Genomic DNA, 18,954 nt, shown 5'->3' with positions numbered 1-18,954 from the left:
CAACGTGGGAGACTAGAGTCACGGCCACAGCGCCCCTCCTCCCCTCTCTCCTGGCGAGGGGAGCTGCTGCCCCATCTCCCCGCCCACTCCCCCCACTCAGGGTGAGCCACACTCAGTGGCTCTGGGAGTCCTCTCCGTTCTCGGCGTTTGTTTGACAAATCCACTGACCGCCCTCTGGCTTTGGTGGCATGTCCAACACTATTTTGGGGCCAGTGGCCCCCATGCTCATTTGACGCCTCTTCTAGAGCCAGAAGACAGTGTGTCACGTGCCAGTTTTACAGGGAAAAAATTGGGGAGAAAAACATTTAAGTATTCTTTTTACGTGAGTATTGAAAGTATATGAAAGTGTTTTTAAGGGAAAACATATAATTATTGTGTTTGCCACATCTAGCAGCTGAAAGCTGCTCTTCCTGTTTTCTCCAAGTCCTTGTTATTTTCTTGGTTGGTGGCAGCCCAAATTACTACTCAGCGGCCCTTGCCTAATGCCTGCAACATTAAACAGAACCCCGTGTCACAGCGACAACTCGCGTGCTTTTGTACCACGGGCTGTGGAAGTGACAGATTTAAACCTGGATGCTTATGGAATAACCTCAGCCCTGGGTCTTGGGTGTCCTGCAGCTCATTACTTTTGTGGAAAAAACCTTCCACCAGGAATTGGAGCTTGTGTCTTTGTTGCGAGGGTTTCCATGGCCGTGCTTCATCCGACTCTCGGTGGGGGTGGACCCAGACGTCCGTGCTGGTCAGGACTCTTCAGGTGATGTCAAGGACAGCCAGGGTTGGGGGCCAGCATCGACTTGGACCACTGGTTTTCACACCCGGCAGCACCCTGCATCACCCGAGAGGTGACAAAGGATTCCGGGGTCCCGCTTCCAGAGGTCCCGACTTAGCTGGTGTGGATCACACGCCTGCTGCAATCACCGTGCCCGTGAGTTCAATGCTATCAGATTCCGAAGTGCCCCGTCCTCCAATGGTCAGGTATCTTTTTGGGCTGAAGGCTTACTTGGGTTTTTGCATGTGTTTTCCTTACCTGGACTTCTTTTCTCTGTTGCGGCCAAGAGGCAGCCTGTGTCGGTCCATTTGCTGTTTTTAGATAATGCTCCCTTCTTTGGGGTCCCGTCGCCTTTATGCTTTTTGTCTTGGCTTCTTGGTTTTGGCAGTGTCACTCACGTAACGTTTTGGGTGTAAATCCATTTTTTTCCTGCGTGCCATTTCTGATTCTTCCCTCGGAGCGTTCAAGTCTTTGCTCCGTTCCAGAGAGCTGTCGGCGGTGCTCTTCGGACGCTGCCTCTCGTCCTTCGCATTCGGTGTACGTTGCATCCTTTGTGGTCCTTCTCCACACCTCTTAACCTCTCTTTCATATTTTCCTGCCCTTTCCCTCTCCATCTGCAGTGTGCTCGAATTCCTTACCTTTAAAACTATGTCAAAATCACTTAATTTCACATTTCAGTGATTACGTTTACTTGTAGAAGTTGCATCTGCTTCATTTCAAGATCGACGTGCTTTGCTTGCTTTCACGTTTCCCTGTTTCGGCTTAACGTTCTCTAGTCCTTGTTTGATCTCATTAATAATTTTAAGCACATTTCCTTTATACTTCACATTGATTTGTTGTTTCAATTTCTCGGTAAGCTAGTCCTTCCTATTTCTTCTCCGACTCCACCGCTCAGAGACTCGCTTCGTTATCCCTGAGATAGGAGTCCTTATCTCTCAGAGATCTATATTGAAATGTTTATGACTGAAATGGCACGCTGCCTAGGGTTTGCTTCAAAGGAAGCGAGTGTGGAGGAAGTGAGCACGAGTGCAGACGGGGTGAGACTGGCCTCCTGGTCTGTAGTTTTCACGTATGAGTTCATCTTCACCAGGGATTTTTTTCCCTTTTGGGGATTCTCACGCGCTGCGTTGTGGAAATACTGCTAGAGAGCGCATTTCTGTCTTCTTTGGCTAGTTGGCCTCATGGAGCTCATGATCAGATTTTTTTAAGACTGTTAGCGCGTCTCTAGGATTTCTGCAACGTGTGCTCCGTATAAACTGGGACCTTGTACCAGGATGAGTAGGCTGGAATCTTCAGGCTAGAGCCTCGGAGACCTAAGCTGCCCTGCTGCTTCTCCAGCTGCTGGGCGGATCCATTTTAGTTCCCCCGTCGCTGAAGGGCAGTTTCTCCAGGATCCCAGGCTTCAGCTGAAGTCTGGCTTCTGGCTCTCAAACGCGGGGGCACCAGGGCAGGTCTCCATTCCGAAGGAGCACACAAACCCCTCCCTGCATCCTCTGGGGTTTACTTCTCAGCCAGTACTGATGACATCTACTACTTTATCAGCGACACACAGCAATTCCCTTTTTGTCTCTCAAGCTCTGCGCCCGCACATTTCCAACAGATCTATTCTGTGTGCGTGGGGTGGAGGAAGCACCCACGGTGGCTCATTCTGCCGTGTTGTTGGTTATTTCCCACGGCATATGGGAAATAATTTACCTTCTCGTGTCTACATTTGTAACTAAGGAGTTCTCTTATTTTCTTATCCTTGGGTTCCTTAGATAGATAATATATCGTCTGATTATGCTAATAAGAATCATAGTTAATACTTGTTTGCCTACAAACAATATTATCCATTATTTCAAACTGTCCTCAGAAAAAAATCTCTGTACCAAGGATGCCATCACTTATCTCTGCTGGGCACGGGGATGACTTGAATCTCAGAGCAGTTAGACGATGTTCCCCAGATCACTCAAGGCCACACAGGGCGTGTGGAGCTGGGACTGCAGGTCAGGCATCCGCTTCAGGGTCTGCACGGCCGACCCCACCCTCCATCCCTCGTTACACAATCGACGCGTTTGCTGTTTTAAAAATGTGCGTGTGAACGAAGTGGCTAAAGTTCCAGAATAAACGTCCAGTGCACACGTCCCGTGGGCTAGGAAGACGGTCCACGCCCAGCAGCCGGTCCTCTCCGTACCACCGGCACGTGGTAGGAAGATGGTCCACGCCCAGCAGCCGGTCCTCTCCGTACCACCGGCACGTGGTTGGAAGACGGTCCATGCCCAGCAGCCGGGCCTCTCCGTACCACCGGCACGTGGTTTGAGCCACGTGACTGGAGCTGGCCCACGAGACGGGAGTGGAAGTGACGTGGAGACACCTGTTTCAGGTGGGCAGGCAGCCACCTGACACTGACCTTCACCTGGGAAGTAAACCTGGGCTGGATAAGGCCCTGGCTTTGAGGAGGGGGTTTCCGTCGTGGCTGCTCGTGCCAGTTCCTACCACTTGCCCCAGTTCCAGCAATGCTTCTCCCTGGTGCTGTGCAGAGAAAGTAAAAACCGCCGATGACCGGTCCAGCGACCAATACACACACTCACCTTGATCTCAGATTCTGATGACCTCATCTCTCTCTTGTACATTCAATCCCCTGCTCTTAGCTGGACCCTCCTCATTTCTTTTATTTCATTTAAACATCCTCATCGTGGTTATGTTTATAGAAAGAGCCTTTACCTTTTAGAGATACATAATGAAATATTTATGGTTTAAACGGCAAGGTGCCTGGGACTTGCTTCAAAATAACCCAGCAGGGCTTCCCTGGTGGCGCAGCGGTTGAGAGTCCGCCTGCCGATGCAGGGGACACGGGTTTGTGTCCCGGTCCGGGAAGATCCCACGTGCCGTGGAGCGGCTGGGCCCGTGAGCCATGGCCGCTGAGCCTGCGCGTCCGGAGCCTGTGCTCCGCGACGGGAGAGGCCACAACAGTGAGAAACCCACGTACCGCAAAAAACAAACAAACAAACAAAAAAAAGCAGCATTGGGGGAGTAGTGGGTAGAGATGAAATAAGACTGGTCGTGAGTCAGTAACTACTGAAGCTGGGTGAGGGCTACGCAGGGAGGCATCACGCTCGCCCATTTACTTTTCTGTAGATATATTTGAAATTTTTTACAATGCAGTTTTTCTTAAAATGATATATACAAATTAATAGAAGAAGAAAAACTTTCTCATGAAAGTATTTTTTGAAAATTGAAGAACAAAATGTGTTTATCGCAACCTATGAAAGACACACGCCTCCAGTGCCTCTTCATCTCACCCTCCCCCAGTTAATCAGAAATGGGGACCTGGGAGGATTTTTGTTTCACTGCCGACTTTGAAGACAGGGGAGCGGCTGAGAGCCAAATACTCAGGCGCCTGTAGGAGCTGGAAAAGCTGAGGAGACGATTCCCTCCTGGAGCCTCCAGACAGAACTGCAGCCCCATCAGCACCTTGATTTTAGCTCAGTGGGACCTGCTTTGAACTTCTGACACGCAGTACTTTCTTCCCAGCCTCTAAGTCATCATTTAGTGGTTTACAGAGCCCCGGTCACACCATCGAGGTGTTAGCAACGCAGTAGAGCATCGCAGCAGAAGTTATATAGTTAAGTACAACCAATGAGGTGCAGAACATTTTAAAAAAAGCCGGAGTGAAGCAACACTACGTCAGATTCCAAAGATGCTGAGAGTGTCAGTAATTCCACCACCGGAGACCGACAGGCGAAGACACACGGGCACCGCACCCACAACGGGCGGATCTGCAGACGGTGAGTAAGCGCGTAAAGGACGATTTCACAGCGGTGCAAAGATAATAAATTTGTGTTAATCTAAGTCACTAGGTTTGTAGTAAAGTTTTACAGCAGCAATCAGAAACGAATACACACATGTTCCAGCTGAACAGAAACGGGATCTCGGTTGGCTGTGAACTTCCCTTAGAGCTGTCAGCAAACAAGGAAGAGGTTCAGACCCTGGCCCCTCGGACAGGAGAGTCTGGCTCAAATCCCAGTCTGCCCACAGCAGGCCACCTAACTGTCCTGTGTCTCCATTTCTTCATTTGTCAGATGGGAACAACAACAGCGCCTGAACAGTAAGCGGCCTTGTTGGGAGGACTTACATGTGAACACGGCTGTCCTGGGAACCGGGCACGTGGTGAGCCCTCGACAATGTCAGTTACTGCTGTCAGTGGTGGTAGCTTTCTCACCTTTCCAGCCACTGATTTGCCTGTTCCTCTGCCAACACCGCACTGTTCTGATGCGTGGCAAAGGGTCAACACACTGTTGTCTTCCTTCATCATTAGTTAATTATATAATGATTAATTCTCCATATAAAGTTTAAAGCTTTTCATACAGTTGCATGAAAGAGAAAAATGAGCACTGATTTCACCAATGGTATTGGAACAAACTGGAGATTCATATGAAGAAGTACAAAACACCACTCCACAGACCCTAGGACAGCTGAAATCAACAAGATGACAACGCCAAGGGCTGGCAAAGGCGTGGAACCACTAGACCCCTCACACGCTGCTGGAGGGCATATAAAACGGTACAACCACCACTTTGGAAAACAGTTCAATGGTTTTTCACAAAGTTAAACCAACACGTGACCGTTCACCCAGAAATTCCACGTCTAGGTATTTACTCAGGTAAAATGAAACCACATGTCCACACGAAGACTTGTACATGAATGTCCACAGCAGCTTTTTCGTAATATCCCCAAACTGGAAACAACCCAAATGTGCACCAACTAGGGAGTGGACGTTCGTGCCACGGAATAAGAGGCGGCAATCCAGAGGCAGGGTCCCCGGTGCGTCCTGCAACAGAGCTGAGCGCCAGCAGCACCACACAGAGCAAAGGCAACCGGGCGGAAGTGCCGCCACAGCACCCGCTCAGCTGAAACTCTAGGGCAGGATCAGCAGGGATGGAAAGCTGACCTGGGCAGCCTGGGGTCGGGGGAGAGGCTGACCGCAAAGGGGCCCGAGGGAACTTTCTGAGGTGAGGAAAACGTTCCATATCTCAGTTGTGGTGATGGTTACCCAAGGGTGATACGTTTATCAAAGTTCACTGGACTGTGTGTGTAAAAAGGATGCATTTTATCGAGTCTAAACCGTACTTCAAAAAAGCTGATTTTTTTTTAAAAAAGAGAAAAGAAACAAACATAACATTGGGATTCAGTGGGACTGCATTATTTATACAGTAATTTTGCAAGACGTTTTAAAGCAACACTACGGTTCCCATCCCGTGTCCGCAAGGCTCTCTTCCTGGACTCCCGTGTTCACACCCGCCGTTTTAACGCCTGTGGAGGGAGCCTCACGCGCAGGTCTCCAGCCTCAACCTTTTCTCTGAGCTCCCAACCCCAGAACTGCCACCCGACTTCCTTACACCTGGTGGCTCAATCTCTCTCAACCCAACGTGTAGGAACCAAGCTTGCAATCTTCCCACTCAGAGCAGAATCCTGGTACGACTTCCGTCCAAATAAACCCACTCCTTCCCTCTAAGGTGTGTCCGGACCACCCGACTCTGGTTCTTTTTCCCCCTGTAAACGTCTCTCTACCTGTGGACTGTCTTCCTTTGCCACCCCCTGCCACCCACCTCATAAGACACCATCTCCATCCCAGAGGTCAGCGCAGCCTCCTGGCCCCCTGACACACTCAGTTTGTTCCCCTTTCACGGCCAGGGTGGTCTAGTCCCATTACGGCATCTCCACTGCGCCTGGAGCCTGGGTGGGTCCCGTCATGCCTTCTGTCTAACCCCGCGTGGACCAGCGTGGAAGTGGGGCTCCCCCTACCTCGAGCCTAGGTGTGTGCTCTTCCCCTCCCCCCTCGGCCTGGCTTGAGTCCATTAATCCTTCCAATTCCAGCCCGAACACCCACCCTGGGTGCTTTCCTTGACCGCCTGCCCCACCCACCAAATCTAATCAAACCTCCTGTCAGTCACTTAACACAATCACAATGCTGCCTTTTTTCTGTAATGATTAGATCAACCTACAGCACCGCATCTAGAACCCGTGTCTTCCAGGCAGGCTCTCTGGGCGGCAGAAAACTGGAACCCAATCAACTCTTCTCGGGTTAAGCTGGCTGGCCCGCCCTCCTTCTATCCAATCACGACGGGTGATCCCGACACACTTATAAGAGGGGCCTGGGTGGTTCAAGACCAGTGAGTTTCCTGTAGGGACGCTGAGAGGACAGGCCTGCTCCGCGGGAGATATTTCTGAAGGCTGCCCTCAGGCCGACGGTCGTGACTGCGAACACCCCTGGACTCCAGCGCCTCGGGCCCCTCTTCCCGGAAGAGTCTCCTGGAAGCCGCAACGCGTCTCCAGACCCCCAGAGCCGGCCGCAGAGTCACGGCAGGGAGACTAGGTACGTGCCGGGCGCCCTGGGGGATGGGCACACCTTGTATGACGAGCTGGGCGCAGAGCCTCCGGTGCCCTGGGAGGGCCAGGGCCGGCTCCCCAGACGGCCTCGCCCTCCACACCTCTGCTCCCCACCTTCCCTCCCTCTTCCCTCTGGGGAGGGAAAGCTCCTCCAATCGGCCCAAGGTAATCTCGTCTCTCCCACCTCGTCCGGACACTTGGGCTGAATTAGTTGAACCCTCCTGCAGGCCAAGCGCTACTGGCTCCGCTTTGAAAACAGTTTAACAGGTCACCCCAGACCCCTCCCTCCAGACACCGTGTCCCCCTGCCGCCAGCCCGACCCGGCGAGCTCCCGCCTGCGCAGTGGATGCGGGGGTGCGGAGGGGTGGCTGGAGCCCCCAGACTGACCCGGTTTCCTCTCTCGGGCAGGTTCCTCATGCAGGAGCAGAGACCCTCCAAGCGCTTTCGCTCAACGGCCCCTGATCAAGGTACGTGAGACACCCTCACCCCCTTTCCGGTGCTCCCCAGTTTTGACTCTACGTTTGCTGTTTACGTGTATGACAGAGAAGGTGTTTTGTGGAGGACAGTGGCCCTCGCCTCAGTTTCCCCTCCAGACACGGCCGTCTTCCTGTTTCTTAGCACTACTTGCTGTTCTCTCAATGTCTCCGCTCCTGCTGACTTTCCCCTCTTGCGCAGGGTCTTCCCTCCCAGCAGAGAAGTGTGTAGCTGTCGGTCACGAGTTCTCAGCCTCATGCCCACCCTCACTTTCCACACTGGAGCCCCGGACCCCACCTCCCGCCCGCCTTCCAGGGACCCGTTACTCTGAGCGCAGACATCCTGTACCCCAGGGTTAATTCCCCGCTTCTGAATTTTCCAGGACTTAGTAGTTGGGCTATTGTTTGCAAATTCAGTGTTCTCAAACTCTTCCCTGATTGTTAAAATTCACACCCAGTCAAGCGCTCTACCAACCTGACCCCCTTCCAACCTGCTCCAGCCTAGACTGGCAGTCTCACCCCAGCCGTCACCCACCCCCACCCTCCGCCATCGGCTGGGGAATCCCATCCCCCTCTGGAATTCTACGCCCTGTTTCTTTTATCTGGTGTCCTCTTCTCCCTTGGCTTGTTTTTTCTCATTGGAGCACCCAGCTCTCAACCCTCACCTCCCGGTTTTCCTAGCCAAGAACTGAGGAAAAAAATTACCCCATTTGGTGGTGACCCCAAATCCAGCTCCAGCCCAGGTCCCCACCTGGATGGCCCAAACACCTTAGCACCATCAGGTTCCTCCTCTGTCCTCCAAACCTGCATCTTCTTCCTTGGGAAAGGCTTCATGCCCTCCCGCCGGGGAAGGGGTGTGGGAGGAGCTCATAAGGGATGGGCAGGAGGGCGCCTGCAGACAGACGGGTCACCCAGGCGCCACCAGCCGCCAACCCCTTCACGCCTCCCCCGAGGCTGCAGCCCCTCCTTGCCAGCACCCCTGCTCCAGGCACACCTCTTCCCTGCCCCCCAAGTCCAGCTGTGATGCCCCTGCTGCCTTCCTTTCAATGGCTCTCCCTGGACCGCAGGGTAAACTCAAGCCTGGCTTAGCTTAAGGAGGCCTTGGGGAGCTGCCCCGCGTGCGGTGCTATCCTTCAGCTGCCCAGCTGTCCTTCAAGTCAGGGAGCCGGGCTCCCAGCCTCTCTGCCCTCCCTGCCCCTCGGCCATCAGCGCCGTTACTTGGTTTTGTTTGTTTCTGTCTGTCTGTCCTATTGAAGTTTAGCGCAGTTAGGACAGGGACCGTCATTTTTATTCAAATTGAACCTCTCTGGTGAACCTAGACTCTGTGTCCCCATCAGTACAACGGGGATTATAATACCTGGCTGGCCAGGCAGCTGTGAGGGTTGAATGCCATGGCCCGTGGGGAGTGCCCAGCCTGGAGGAGGCTTGTGGCCGTCCAGGGGCACCCCCCACGCCCCCAGCCCCCAAGCCTCCCTCTGCTGAGTCTCTGCATCTCTCTCCACCTCAGGTGTTCATCCCCAGGAGACAGGCTGCCCTGGTGCAGAAGGCGGAGACCCTGGGGGGGCAGCCGGACCCCCGCAGCCAGGCCAGCCCTCGAGACCCTTTGCTTATGTGAACCCCATGAGACGTGAGGCCCCCGCTTTCGTGGACTCGGCTCGCCTTGCACAGAGAGGCCGAGGCCACCGCAGGGGAGATAGCCAGGGGGCTGAAAGAGGCCGGGGCAGGGACCCCCGCCTGCAGGAGGGGCCGGGACGCCTGCTGGGGCCAGATCTGCATTTGGAGCTGGACAGCGGAGAGGTGCCCCAACAGCCCGCGGAGCCAGGAGCCAGGGAGACCCCTTTCACCAGAGCAGCCATGGCGGCCGCGGCACACGGACACGTGCTGCGGAACCCCGGCCCCGGCAGTGACACGCTTAGGATGAGACCCCGGGGGCCGCCCAATGCCTACAGGTTCTGGGGTCTCAGGGAGGTCCAGCCTTCCGCCTGTTCCTACGTTGGGTTCATACCCTCGGGCTTCGCTTTGATAGTCATGCAGACGCCCTCCGGCACCTACCTGTATTCCGTCGCGGCGCCCTATGCCCACCACAGCCAGCCCCTCTCTCTCTGACCTGGGCACTTGCTAAATACTCCAGGAGACCTTCCCCCAACTGGAGTCCCCTTCCCGTCCCCACTGTCTCCCCCGCTACCTGTATTGCCCGGACTGAACCTGCAAGCTCCCCCAGGATCCCGGCAGGCCCAGGTCTGCTTCCCACAGGACAGGCAGTGCCAAGGGACAGAGCAGTGCGTGAGGTGTCTGGGCAGAGAGAGCCCCAGGGTGCTCACGAGATGGAGAAGCTGTGATCGGAGCTTCCCAGCGAGCGGCTGCAGGGTCAGGATACTGACGGCGGTCCCCCAGCAGCCTGTGAAACCAGCCAGTGGTTCCCCTCTGAAGAAAAACACGGATCCTGAGAGTGACACATGTGGATGAGGCTTGGTTAAAGAGGAAATTCCAAGAGCTGCCTGTGAGGTGAGACCTACAGGGAAAGCAGAACTGGCCTGACATCAACACTCCCTCAAAAGCATCGGTGATTCCGAGAAAGCCATGAGGAGACCCCCTCGGATCCTGGAGAGCATACGACCCTGAGTCTCGAATTCCATAACCTGGACCAGGTGGCGCACGGACAGGAGGGGCTGGGTGCCATCGAGGTACAGGAAAGGGGCCTGAATCCTAATTAGACCGGCCCGAAGCGGGAGCTTCCTCTGAGCTCGAGAGCTCACAGGCTGATAACAAAGCCCCTTCCTGTGAAATCCGGCTCCAGGCGAGTTGTTTTGCTGCTTGCCCTGAAAGCACAGATAATGCTTTTCAGCCAGGAAAAAAAAGAAGTGGGAAGAAAAGAGGAAGAAGTGGGATGCAAGAAGGACCAGAAAGCAAGGAAATGCGTAAACTGTATTATTAAGTCTGAATAAGTATGATCCTCGAAGAAAGATGAATAATCTGGAATTGAAATTCCAGAAGGGGACCTCCCTGGTGGCGTAGTGGGTAAGAATCCACCTGCCAATGCAGGGGACATGGGTTCGTTCCCCGGCCCGGGAAGATCCCACATGCCGCGGAGCGGCTGGGCCCGTGAGCCATGGCCGCTAGGCCTGTGCGTCCGGAGCCTGTGCTCCACAACGGGAGAGGCCGCAACAGTGAGAGGCCCGCGTACCACCAAAAAAAAAAAAAAAAAAACCATGCTAAGTAAGGAGCAAGTAAGTGGGTGGCGGCCTCTGTGCTCCTGGCTTCAAAGGGGTATTTTACACATTGTCCATTAAGCAGGTGTTTCCTGTACTTTTCTCACAGACATGTTTGATCAAGCCTAGATCACTCCCATCTTCTGAGTTTGATTAAGAGGTTTATCATGAATTGGATTTTGTACTTTATTAAGCAGGCTTTGACCGCCTGATTTTGATTCACTTGTAAGAGAAAACATCCACGGTAAAATGAGAATTTTTCCCATGAAAGATTTTTTTCTTGTGTATCCAACCATTCCCTTAAATAAACCCTTCTCTCTGGCTTTTACTGGAGTACATCTTTTATTAAAATTTCACAGTTTTCATCTTACCAACGTCAGATGAGCTTACTGTAACCAGAAAAAGAAACACACAGAAAGACAAAGAACAAGTGTCTGCTTCCCCCACCCCCTGCCACTGTGTGCTTTCCCTACAGCCGTATAGGCCTATAGGAACACATGTGTACTTAAAGGCATCTTTGGGGTTTTATTTTACAAAAATGGGGCATGCGATCCTCCTGGGGTCACTCCGGGGTGATTCAGGGTCCAGGCAGGTGTGGCAGGTGTGCCGGGGGCAGTGCTGGAACCCATTCTCCGTGTGAAGCAGGTGCCACGCAGACACCCAAGCTCGTCTGCGGCGGGAGCTGCTGCTTGCCGTCAACCTGGGTGCCCTGCGCTCAACCGCGCGTTTGTGCCGTCACCTCCCTGGGAGCTGGCCGACCCTCTGCAAGGCGCACCCTTCAGGCTTTTCAGGGAACAACGCTCTGCCGATGGGCTGTTTCCACCACCAGAACGCTTTGCGAAACACTCGTACGCAGACTCTTCAGTACTGGCTCTTTTAATTTTATGAAATAAATCCTCAAAGTGAGATTCCCATGTCAAACAGTAGGGCCATATTTTATCTTAAGAGGTATTAAGAAATTGCATTCAGTTAGGTTGTATCCGTATCAATTCCCATCAGAGGGATACGAGGGCGCCGCTTCCCGCCCAGTCTTCCCAGCAGTAAATGTTGGCACGCCATAATTTTTGCCAATCTCTTGAATAAAAACTTGTCATTATTGTTCTGATTTGATTTGTCTTGACTACTAAGGTTTAGTATCTTTTCATGCATTTATTACCACTTCTATTTCTTTCTCTGTTAATAGCCGACATATATCTTTTGCACAGTTTTCTATTGGGTTTTAAATCCTTTTCTTTTCAGTCTGTAGGAACTTCTCGGATATTGGAAACAGTGATACTTTCTTGTCCGCGGGGTTTTCTTGGGCGCACTGGGTCCAGCCTCAGCTCACAGCCCAGCTTTCCCTGTGCCCGGCCCCCAGGCCCTGCTCCCTCCCCAGGGCCAGAGGCCCATGTCTGCCATGCACGGCCCACCTTACAGCAGCATGAAACCGTCTCCTCCGTCACTTCACTGTTTAGACATTGTCCAGGGTAAACTTGCCAATTCAGGGTTTCCAGGAAGAGCTCAGAGTTTCCCCATTCCTCCCTCTTCGGGTGCTTTCACCTACATTCCTGAAGACTTGCCAATGTCCAGGCGTCAGGAGGCTTTTTCTTTCATCTTTAGGCACCTTTAGTTTCTTTAGTTGAATAACGTACATATTAGAGTGGTGACTAATCGATTCGGAGGCACATATTCAGCCTTTATTAATGGGATGTGTGTCCTCAAACTTGAAGACCACTGGTCTCTATTTTATATATAGGAAGCAGACATCGTTTCAATAATAAATCTACATCAAGACAGTACGATCTAGGTGCCCGTCCTCTCACTGAGGACATGGCTGTTTACACCTTCACGCCACCAAAGAAGGCATCGAAGAGCCCGGCATGCACCTTGGTCATCTGACAATTAGGACGTGGGTCAGGACCCGGAAGGACACTTGCAGGAAGACTGGCAACAGATGCTACAAGGCGCCCTGGCTGGGGGCTGTGGACGTTGCCTCACTGATCACCTGTTCTTCACCCCGATGATTCAAGTCTGCACAGCAGAACTCTGGACGGCCCTCTGCCTTCAGGCGGGTAGGGACCCCCACTCTCTCTCCTGCTCTCCATCGGTATGATAAGTTTTCTCTACTCTCCTTTGGAAGTTACACAGTGTACTGGGTTGAACCGTAGGAAATGGCCATCATGTTGGTCAAACATCCGCAATTTCATACGGTTCAAGTGAATACGATTAATTTTTTAACACACATACGTGACTTAAAGTCTAATGTTAGTTGATCTCTATCTTTCTCTACCCCGTAAGGACCTTTGGATATGTCTACCCTGATCACTACCGGTTCCATTTTACATGGTATTACTGTATTATATTTCAGTTCCATTTTGTCATCACCAAAATAATCATTATTAACACAATTAGTGTTTATCATCGATACTTATTTCACTCTATTTCCACGAGTCACCAATCCGTTTGCTGTCTTCAACCATTCCTCCTTTGTCTAGTGTTCAGTCTCCTTCTTCCTGAAGTACCTTCCTTAGAGATTTTCAGTAAAGAGCAGTTCATGGTAAGCTCTGTCTGAAACATCTTTATAGCGTGCACACTCTTGAGTAACAGTTTAGCTGGATATAAAATTCTAGTTTGACAGCTATGTTTTCTCTCACTGCCTTGCAGATATTTTCCTGTTGTTTTAGGCTGCTCTTGTTGCTGTTTTGAAACCTCTCATAGCCCAAACACTGTGCTCGGGAGGTAAAATTCTGTTCCTCTCGGGCCCTTTTACAACATCCTTTCTGTCTTTAATGTTCTGAAGTTTCCCTAGGAGACGTCCATACCTACATGTTTTTAAAACCTTTCTCTAGATTCATTGAGAATCTTCTATCTGAGAATACATGTGATAAAAAGTGGAAGATTCTAAGCTCTTATCCCTTTCATTTTCTCTTTTCTCCTCTGGAACCCCTGGTTGATGTATGCTGGGTCATGTGATTCTAACCTGTGTGTCTCGTAACTGTGCTGCATTCTGTCCTGTGTTCTGCTGGTTTTCCTTAGATCTGCTTCTGCTTTACTAGTTTTTCTACTCTATTCAGTCAGCTCTTTCATCTTGATTTAATGGATTCCTAATATTCCATTTTGTTCTTTTCTAAATCTACTGTGATTGGTTATTTGCTCTTTATTTCTGATTTTTATAAGACTTATTTTATTTCTTTCATCATTTTGAACATTGTTTTATAATTTCTCTCCGATTTTTCAGTTAACTGAAGTTTTCAGGGAACAAATCTTCCTGGTTTCCTTCCTTCTTTTCTTTTTTTTTTTTGCAGCAAAATCTCACTCACGGTGAAGTCGTCTCTTTTTTTGGTGTCTGTGGACCTGTCTGTGTGCATATTTAGCTGATCCCAAGCAAGGTTTCTATTTCCTGTGGAACTTCATAGTGCTTGGACTGTTAAAGTGACATTCCATGGTGGCTTTCTTTTTGCTTACGCCAGGTTTTGGGGATGGGGTGGGTGTGCCACCACCCCAGGAACAGACTCCGTGACAGTTTCTCAGCTTCTGGTCCCCACACCAGGAGGCAGAGTTTAAAGCCAGATTCTGGGTCCTCAGGAAGGGAAAGCCCAGGACTCTGGTTTTTCCTTGAGGATTACAGCCCCCTCTCCCAATCACAGTAGGGCCAGGCTTCCTTCCCTGAGTAGGTGTGTGAAGTGCATCCATTTCCCCACAGGGGCGTAGGAGTCACCTCAGCTTCAGTCCTTCCCCTCCTGCAGGCCAGGCGTGTGCACAAGGCCCAAGCTCCCGATCTGTGGGCCCAAACTGGCCAGAGCTGCCGGTCCACGAGCCCGACGCCCCCACTCTCTCACTTCCCGCTTTGCTCTCACGCTCTCACACCCGGACTCCTTGCTTCCTGGCTTGCCGTCTATGCCAGCACGAAGAGAAGCTAAAGGCACCGCCTCTGGGCCGGGCTGCTTGGGTTCCAACCTGGCTGCACCACAGATGAGTCCCTCAGTCTTCCTGGCCGTCACATCGTGGGACTCTCAGCTGAGTTCACAGACTCTAGGTGCTCAGCACTGTACCCAGAACATGGTGCACACCCAACAGACACTACCTGCTGTGATTTCAAAGCGGGTGGGGTGGTCCCGTCTTACCCAGAACCCTACGTGCTGCTCAGGCTTCCTGTGGCCCCCACTTAATCTTTCCTGCTTGTTGTTTAAGCGTAAACTGTGTGACCCCAGTCTTTCAGAGCTCTGGCTCTATTCTGGGGGGTGGGGTTTTCAACCACTTTGTTGGAAGGAATGGCATTCAAACGTAGGGGGAAAAGTAAGCAGAGGCTTTTGCACAGGTTATGGAAAGAGTAAAAAATGCAGTTCTGGTTTTCTAGTGTTGTGTAACGAAACACCCCGAGACTCAGACTCTTAGAACCTCCGTTTTGTTTTATTTTGCTCACAACGTAGTAGGTCAGGAATTCAGGAAAGGCTCTGCTGGGCAGGTCACCGTGACCCACGAGGCAACAGCTGGGATGTCGACGACTGACCCGCTCCCAACGCGGCGTTTACGCTCAACTGCGGGTCGTTCATTTTCATCCCCGCGTGATGTCCAACACATGAGCGTGCTTCATTTTACTCACCCAGTCTCCCGTAGGTGGGCTTTGGGGTTGTCTCCAGTTTCTTTTCCAGTATGAACATTTCTGTGCATTTCCTCTGGTAGACGCGCCCAGGTTTCTGTCTCGGGTACACATTAAGGAGTGGAATTGCTGAGTCAGAGGGCACGTAAATGCTCCTTTATAAGATTACACTACAGCGATCGTTCTACATTACATGCCCTTCAGCCTGTGTAAGCTGACACTTAGTATCATCAGACTTCTTGCTTTTGGCCAATAAAACAATCTTGTTGTTTGCTGTAGCCTGCATGCATGTCTGAATCACTAGTGTCACTCAGTACCTCTGCAGGTGCTTTCTCTTTTGTGCAACAGCTGCTTTATCTTTTGCCCATTGGGTTTTTTTCTTTCTTCTTACTGATTTGAGGTGTTCTTTATTTAATCTTGACAGCAATTTTTTGTCAGTCATGTTTTGCAAGTATAGTCTCATACTGTGACTTTTTTTTACCTGATTTAAACTGTCTTTTGACTTACAGAAACTCTTAATCTTAATAATGAATCTAAATATATCAGTCTTTTTCTTTCATGTTAGCGCTTTTTGTACTTTAAGAAATCCTCCCCTACCTTGAAATCAGAAATCCTCACCTGTGTTTTCTTCTAAAGGTTTTAAAATTTTGCTTTAGATAGTTGCTTTGACACAAGTTCTTAATCCATCTGGAGAGGATAATTTAATTTTTTGTGTATAATTTAATTTTTTCCATATGGATAACCAATTATTCCTGGTACACACTGAAAACTCACTTCTTTCCCTGCTGGTTTGCCATGTGACCTGAGTCATTAACAGAAGGTCCATATGTTTAGGAACATTCTATTTGTTCCACTGGTCATTTTTTTTTTTACCCCTGAACTAATACCACACAGCATCCCTTACTGAAGTTTTATAATGTCTTGGTACCTGGCAGAGCAAGACTACCTTCCTTCTTTAGAAGACAATTCTAATGAATTCCAATTTTAGAAGCAAATGGACAAGTTCTTAAAGCGTCTTGTTGAGCTTTGATTGGAGTTGTATTAAATCATTAGATAAATTGGGGGAGATTACATTGTGATATTAAATTTTCCAGTTTATAAACACGGCCTCCTGATCAGTTACACGACCCATGCCTTTCCTGGAGAGTATATCCCCGCTGTCTTTGACAACTACTCTGCCCATGTTATGGTGGATGGAACACCAGTGAATCTGGGCTCGTGGGACACAGCTGGACAAGGAGATTATGACCGATTACGTCCCCTATCCTATCCACAAACAGATGTATTCTTAAAAATCTTCACGCAAAGTGGCACCCTGAAGTGCGACACCACTGTCCCAACGCTATCATCCTGGTGGGGACGAAACTTGATCTGAGGGATGATCGAGACATGACTGAGAAACTGAAGGAGAAGAAGCTGACACCCATCACCTACCCGCAGGGCTTGGCCATGGCCAAGAAGATCGGTGCTGTCAAACGCTTTGAGCGCTTGGTGCTCACACAGCGAGGCCTCAAGACAGTGTCTGACGAAGCTATCCGGGCGGTTCTCTGCTCGCCGCTGCCCCCCGCCCCCCCGGGTCAAGAAGAAGAAGAGAAAACGCCCACTGTTGTGAATGTCCGGGCCCCAGAACCCTCTGTACGCTTTGCTCAAACGGTGGAGCCTTCGCACTCAGTGCCAAGTTTTTGTTAACAGATTAGATTTTCCATAAAACCGTTTTGAACCAATCAGTAATTTCTAGGTTTTGTTTGTTTAAAGTGTAAGAGTTCAAACTTTCACATTCTACTAAAGTTTAGCCCTAAAAAAAAAAAAAAAAAAAAAGTATTAGGTTTTCTTTTATAACCTGCAGGAAAATTTTACAAATTTCTGCATACAGGTCTTTACAACTTTGGTTAGACTTATCTCGTTGTATTTGTTGTTTCTGTTGCTATATAAGTGGTCCCAGCATCCAACCCACCCATCAGGATGCCCCAGGGACGTCACACAGCTCTCTGCTCACTGAGTTCAAAGATGAAGCTGCTTCCCATGCCGCATCCTTTGCCCACGAGGGCCTCCCCTGTACAGCCAGGAGCCTTGGTGTACACACAAGTCTACACACCCTCCCCAGTCACCAACACCCAACACATTCTACCTCCAGAAAAAATCTTAGATCGGTCCAGTGGTTAATTGGGAGATTGGGATTGACATATATACACTAATATGTATAAAATAGATAACTAATAAGAACCTGCTGTATAGCATAGGGAACTCTACCCCACTTCACTATACAGTAGAAACTAACGCAACATTGTGAAACAGCTATACCCCACTAAAAAAATTAAAGGAAAAAAAGACTTCGCCTTCCAATGCAGGGGGTGCAGGTTTGCTCCGTGGTTGGGAAGCTAAGATCCCACATGCCTCGCAGCCAAAAAACCAAAACATAGAACAAAAGCAATGTTGTAACAAATTCAATAAAGACTTTAAAAATGGTCCACAGCAAAAAACTCAAAAAAACCCCTTAGCTCCGTCCTCTTCTCTCCCTCCCACTGCTCGTCCACCAAGTGCTCCCTAATTCAGGTGCCATCTCCTCTTTCCCGATCGCAGCCACAGCCCTCCAACGTCCCCTGCTTATCCTGGCTGTGCCCTCCCCCAATCCTCTCCATCTTTTGGGACAAGTATTCTTTCCAAAACGTATAGAACATCAATTCCCGACCCTACTTAGAAGGCTCTGACGGCCTCCCACTGCTGTTCTCCAGGTGACTGTAAAGGGACTGACTCGCTGGCCTTGCTGGCTCCTCCGTCCGCCTCCCACTGTCCCCTCCTTCGGCACTCTGGCCCTGACACGCCCTCTGGGACCTGACAGCTCCAGTCTGTTCCTTAAGCCCTGACTTGCGTGTGTCTAACATCATCTCACGTGTCACGGGTGGAAGCTCTACCACTTCTGGAAAGACAGACAGAAGACACGGGTGCAACAAGCAGCAGCAGGTGCAGGGTTTAGCGTGTGGCTCGGTACCGGTCCCCACAGAACGCTGAGCGAAGTTCTCTCTTTTCAGGAGCCCAAACTGAGGCTGGCCGGGTGCGTGGCTAACTCGTAGGAGTAGGGATGGGGGTAGGCGTGCCCCCGGGACCGGTGGGATCTCAAATGTGGAAAGGCAGGAATGGCATCAGCCTCCCTGCCCACGGAGGGGCCCAGAGAGGGGGCTGGGGTCCACTTGGAAGCCCCTCACTGACTCCTACCCAGGCCATGCCGCCAGCAAGGGAGAGCTTGTTCCGTGTCCCCCGCCCACCCACTTCCCTAACTGCCAGCATTGTGAGGCAGGGGCCATGGCATTCGAGGTCCCGCATAACCTGGTCCGGGCTGGCCACGTGCGCTGGGCCAGTCCTGAGCCCGGCCATTCCCGGCGTCCCTGTCCGCGCAGGGGGCCAGGGTGAGGACTGATGGAAGCCAGCGTTGGGGACCAGCAGTGTGACTGCGTCTCCTTCCAGGAGGGCCTGGCCCCAGCGCCGTGGAGGTGAACGCCAACTTCCAGTCCCTACGCGAGCCCACCCTGCCTTCCCACCCACCCTCCTGCTGCAACG

General features: G+C 51.0%; 2 protein-coding genes across 2 annotated transcripts; both read left to right on the top strand.

Annotated features, from left to right (window-relative positions):
* The first annotated feature begins 7,553 nt into the window (after positions 1–7,553).
* PRR20G (proline rich 20G) lies at positions 7,554–9,717 on the top strand. The gene is made up of 2 exons (XM_032647915.1): positions 7,554–7,605; positions 9,119–9,717. The coding sequence occupies exons 1-2, from the start codon at positions 7,554–7,556 to the stop codon at positions 9,715–9,717; spliced, it is 651 nt and encodes a 216-aa protein (XP_032503806.1).
* A 1,648-nt stretch (positions 9,718–11,365) lies between these two features.
* On the top strand, positions 11,366–18,674 carry LOC116761737 (ras-related C3 botulinum toxin substrate 1-like). Its single transcript, XM_032647914.1, is given in 5 exon segments — positions 11,366–11,412; positions 11,466–11,545; positions 16,494–16,688; positions 16,691–16,955; positions 18,617–18,674. Coding segments are annotated over 5 exon segments (645 nt in total).
* The last annotated feature ends 280 nt before the right edge of the window (positions 18,675–18,954 follow it).

Source organism: Phocoena sinus, chromosome 11, assembly GCF_008692025.1.
Source record: "Phocoena sinus isolate mPhoSin1 chromosome 11, mPhoSin1.pri, whole genome shotgun sequence".
Classification (NCBI taxonomy): domain Eukaryota; kingdom Metazoa; phylum Chordata; class Mammalia; order Artiodactyla; family Phocoenidae; genus Phocoena; species Phocoena sinus.
Note: the sequence above shows the minus strand (reverse complement) of the source record. Positions and strands in the feature narration are given on the sequence as shown.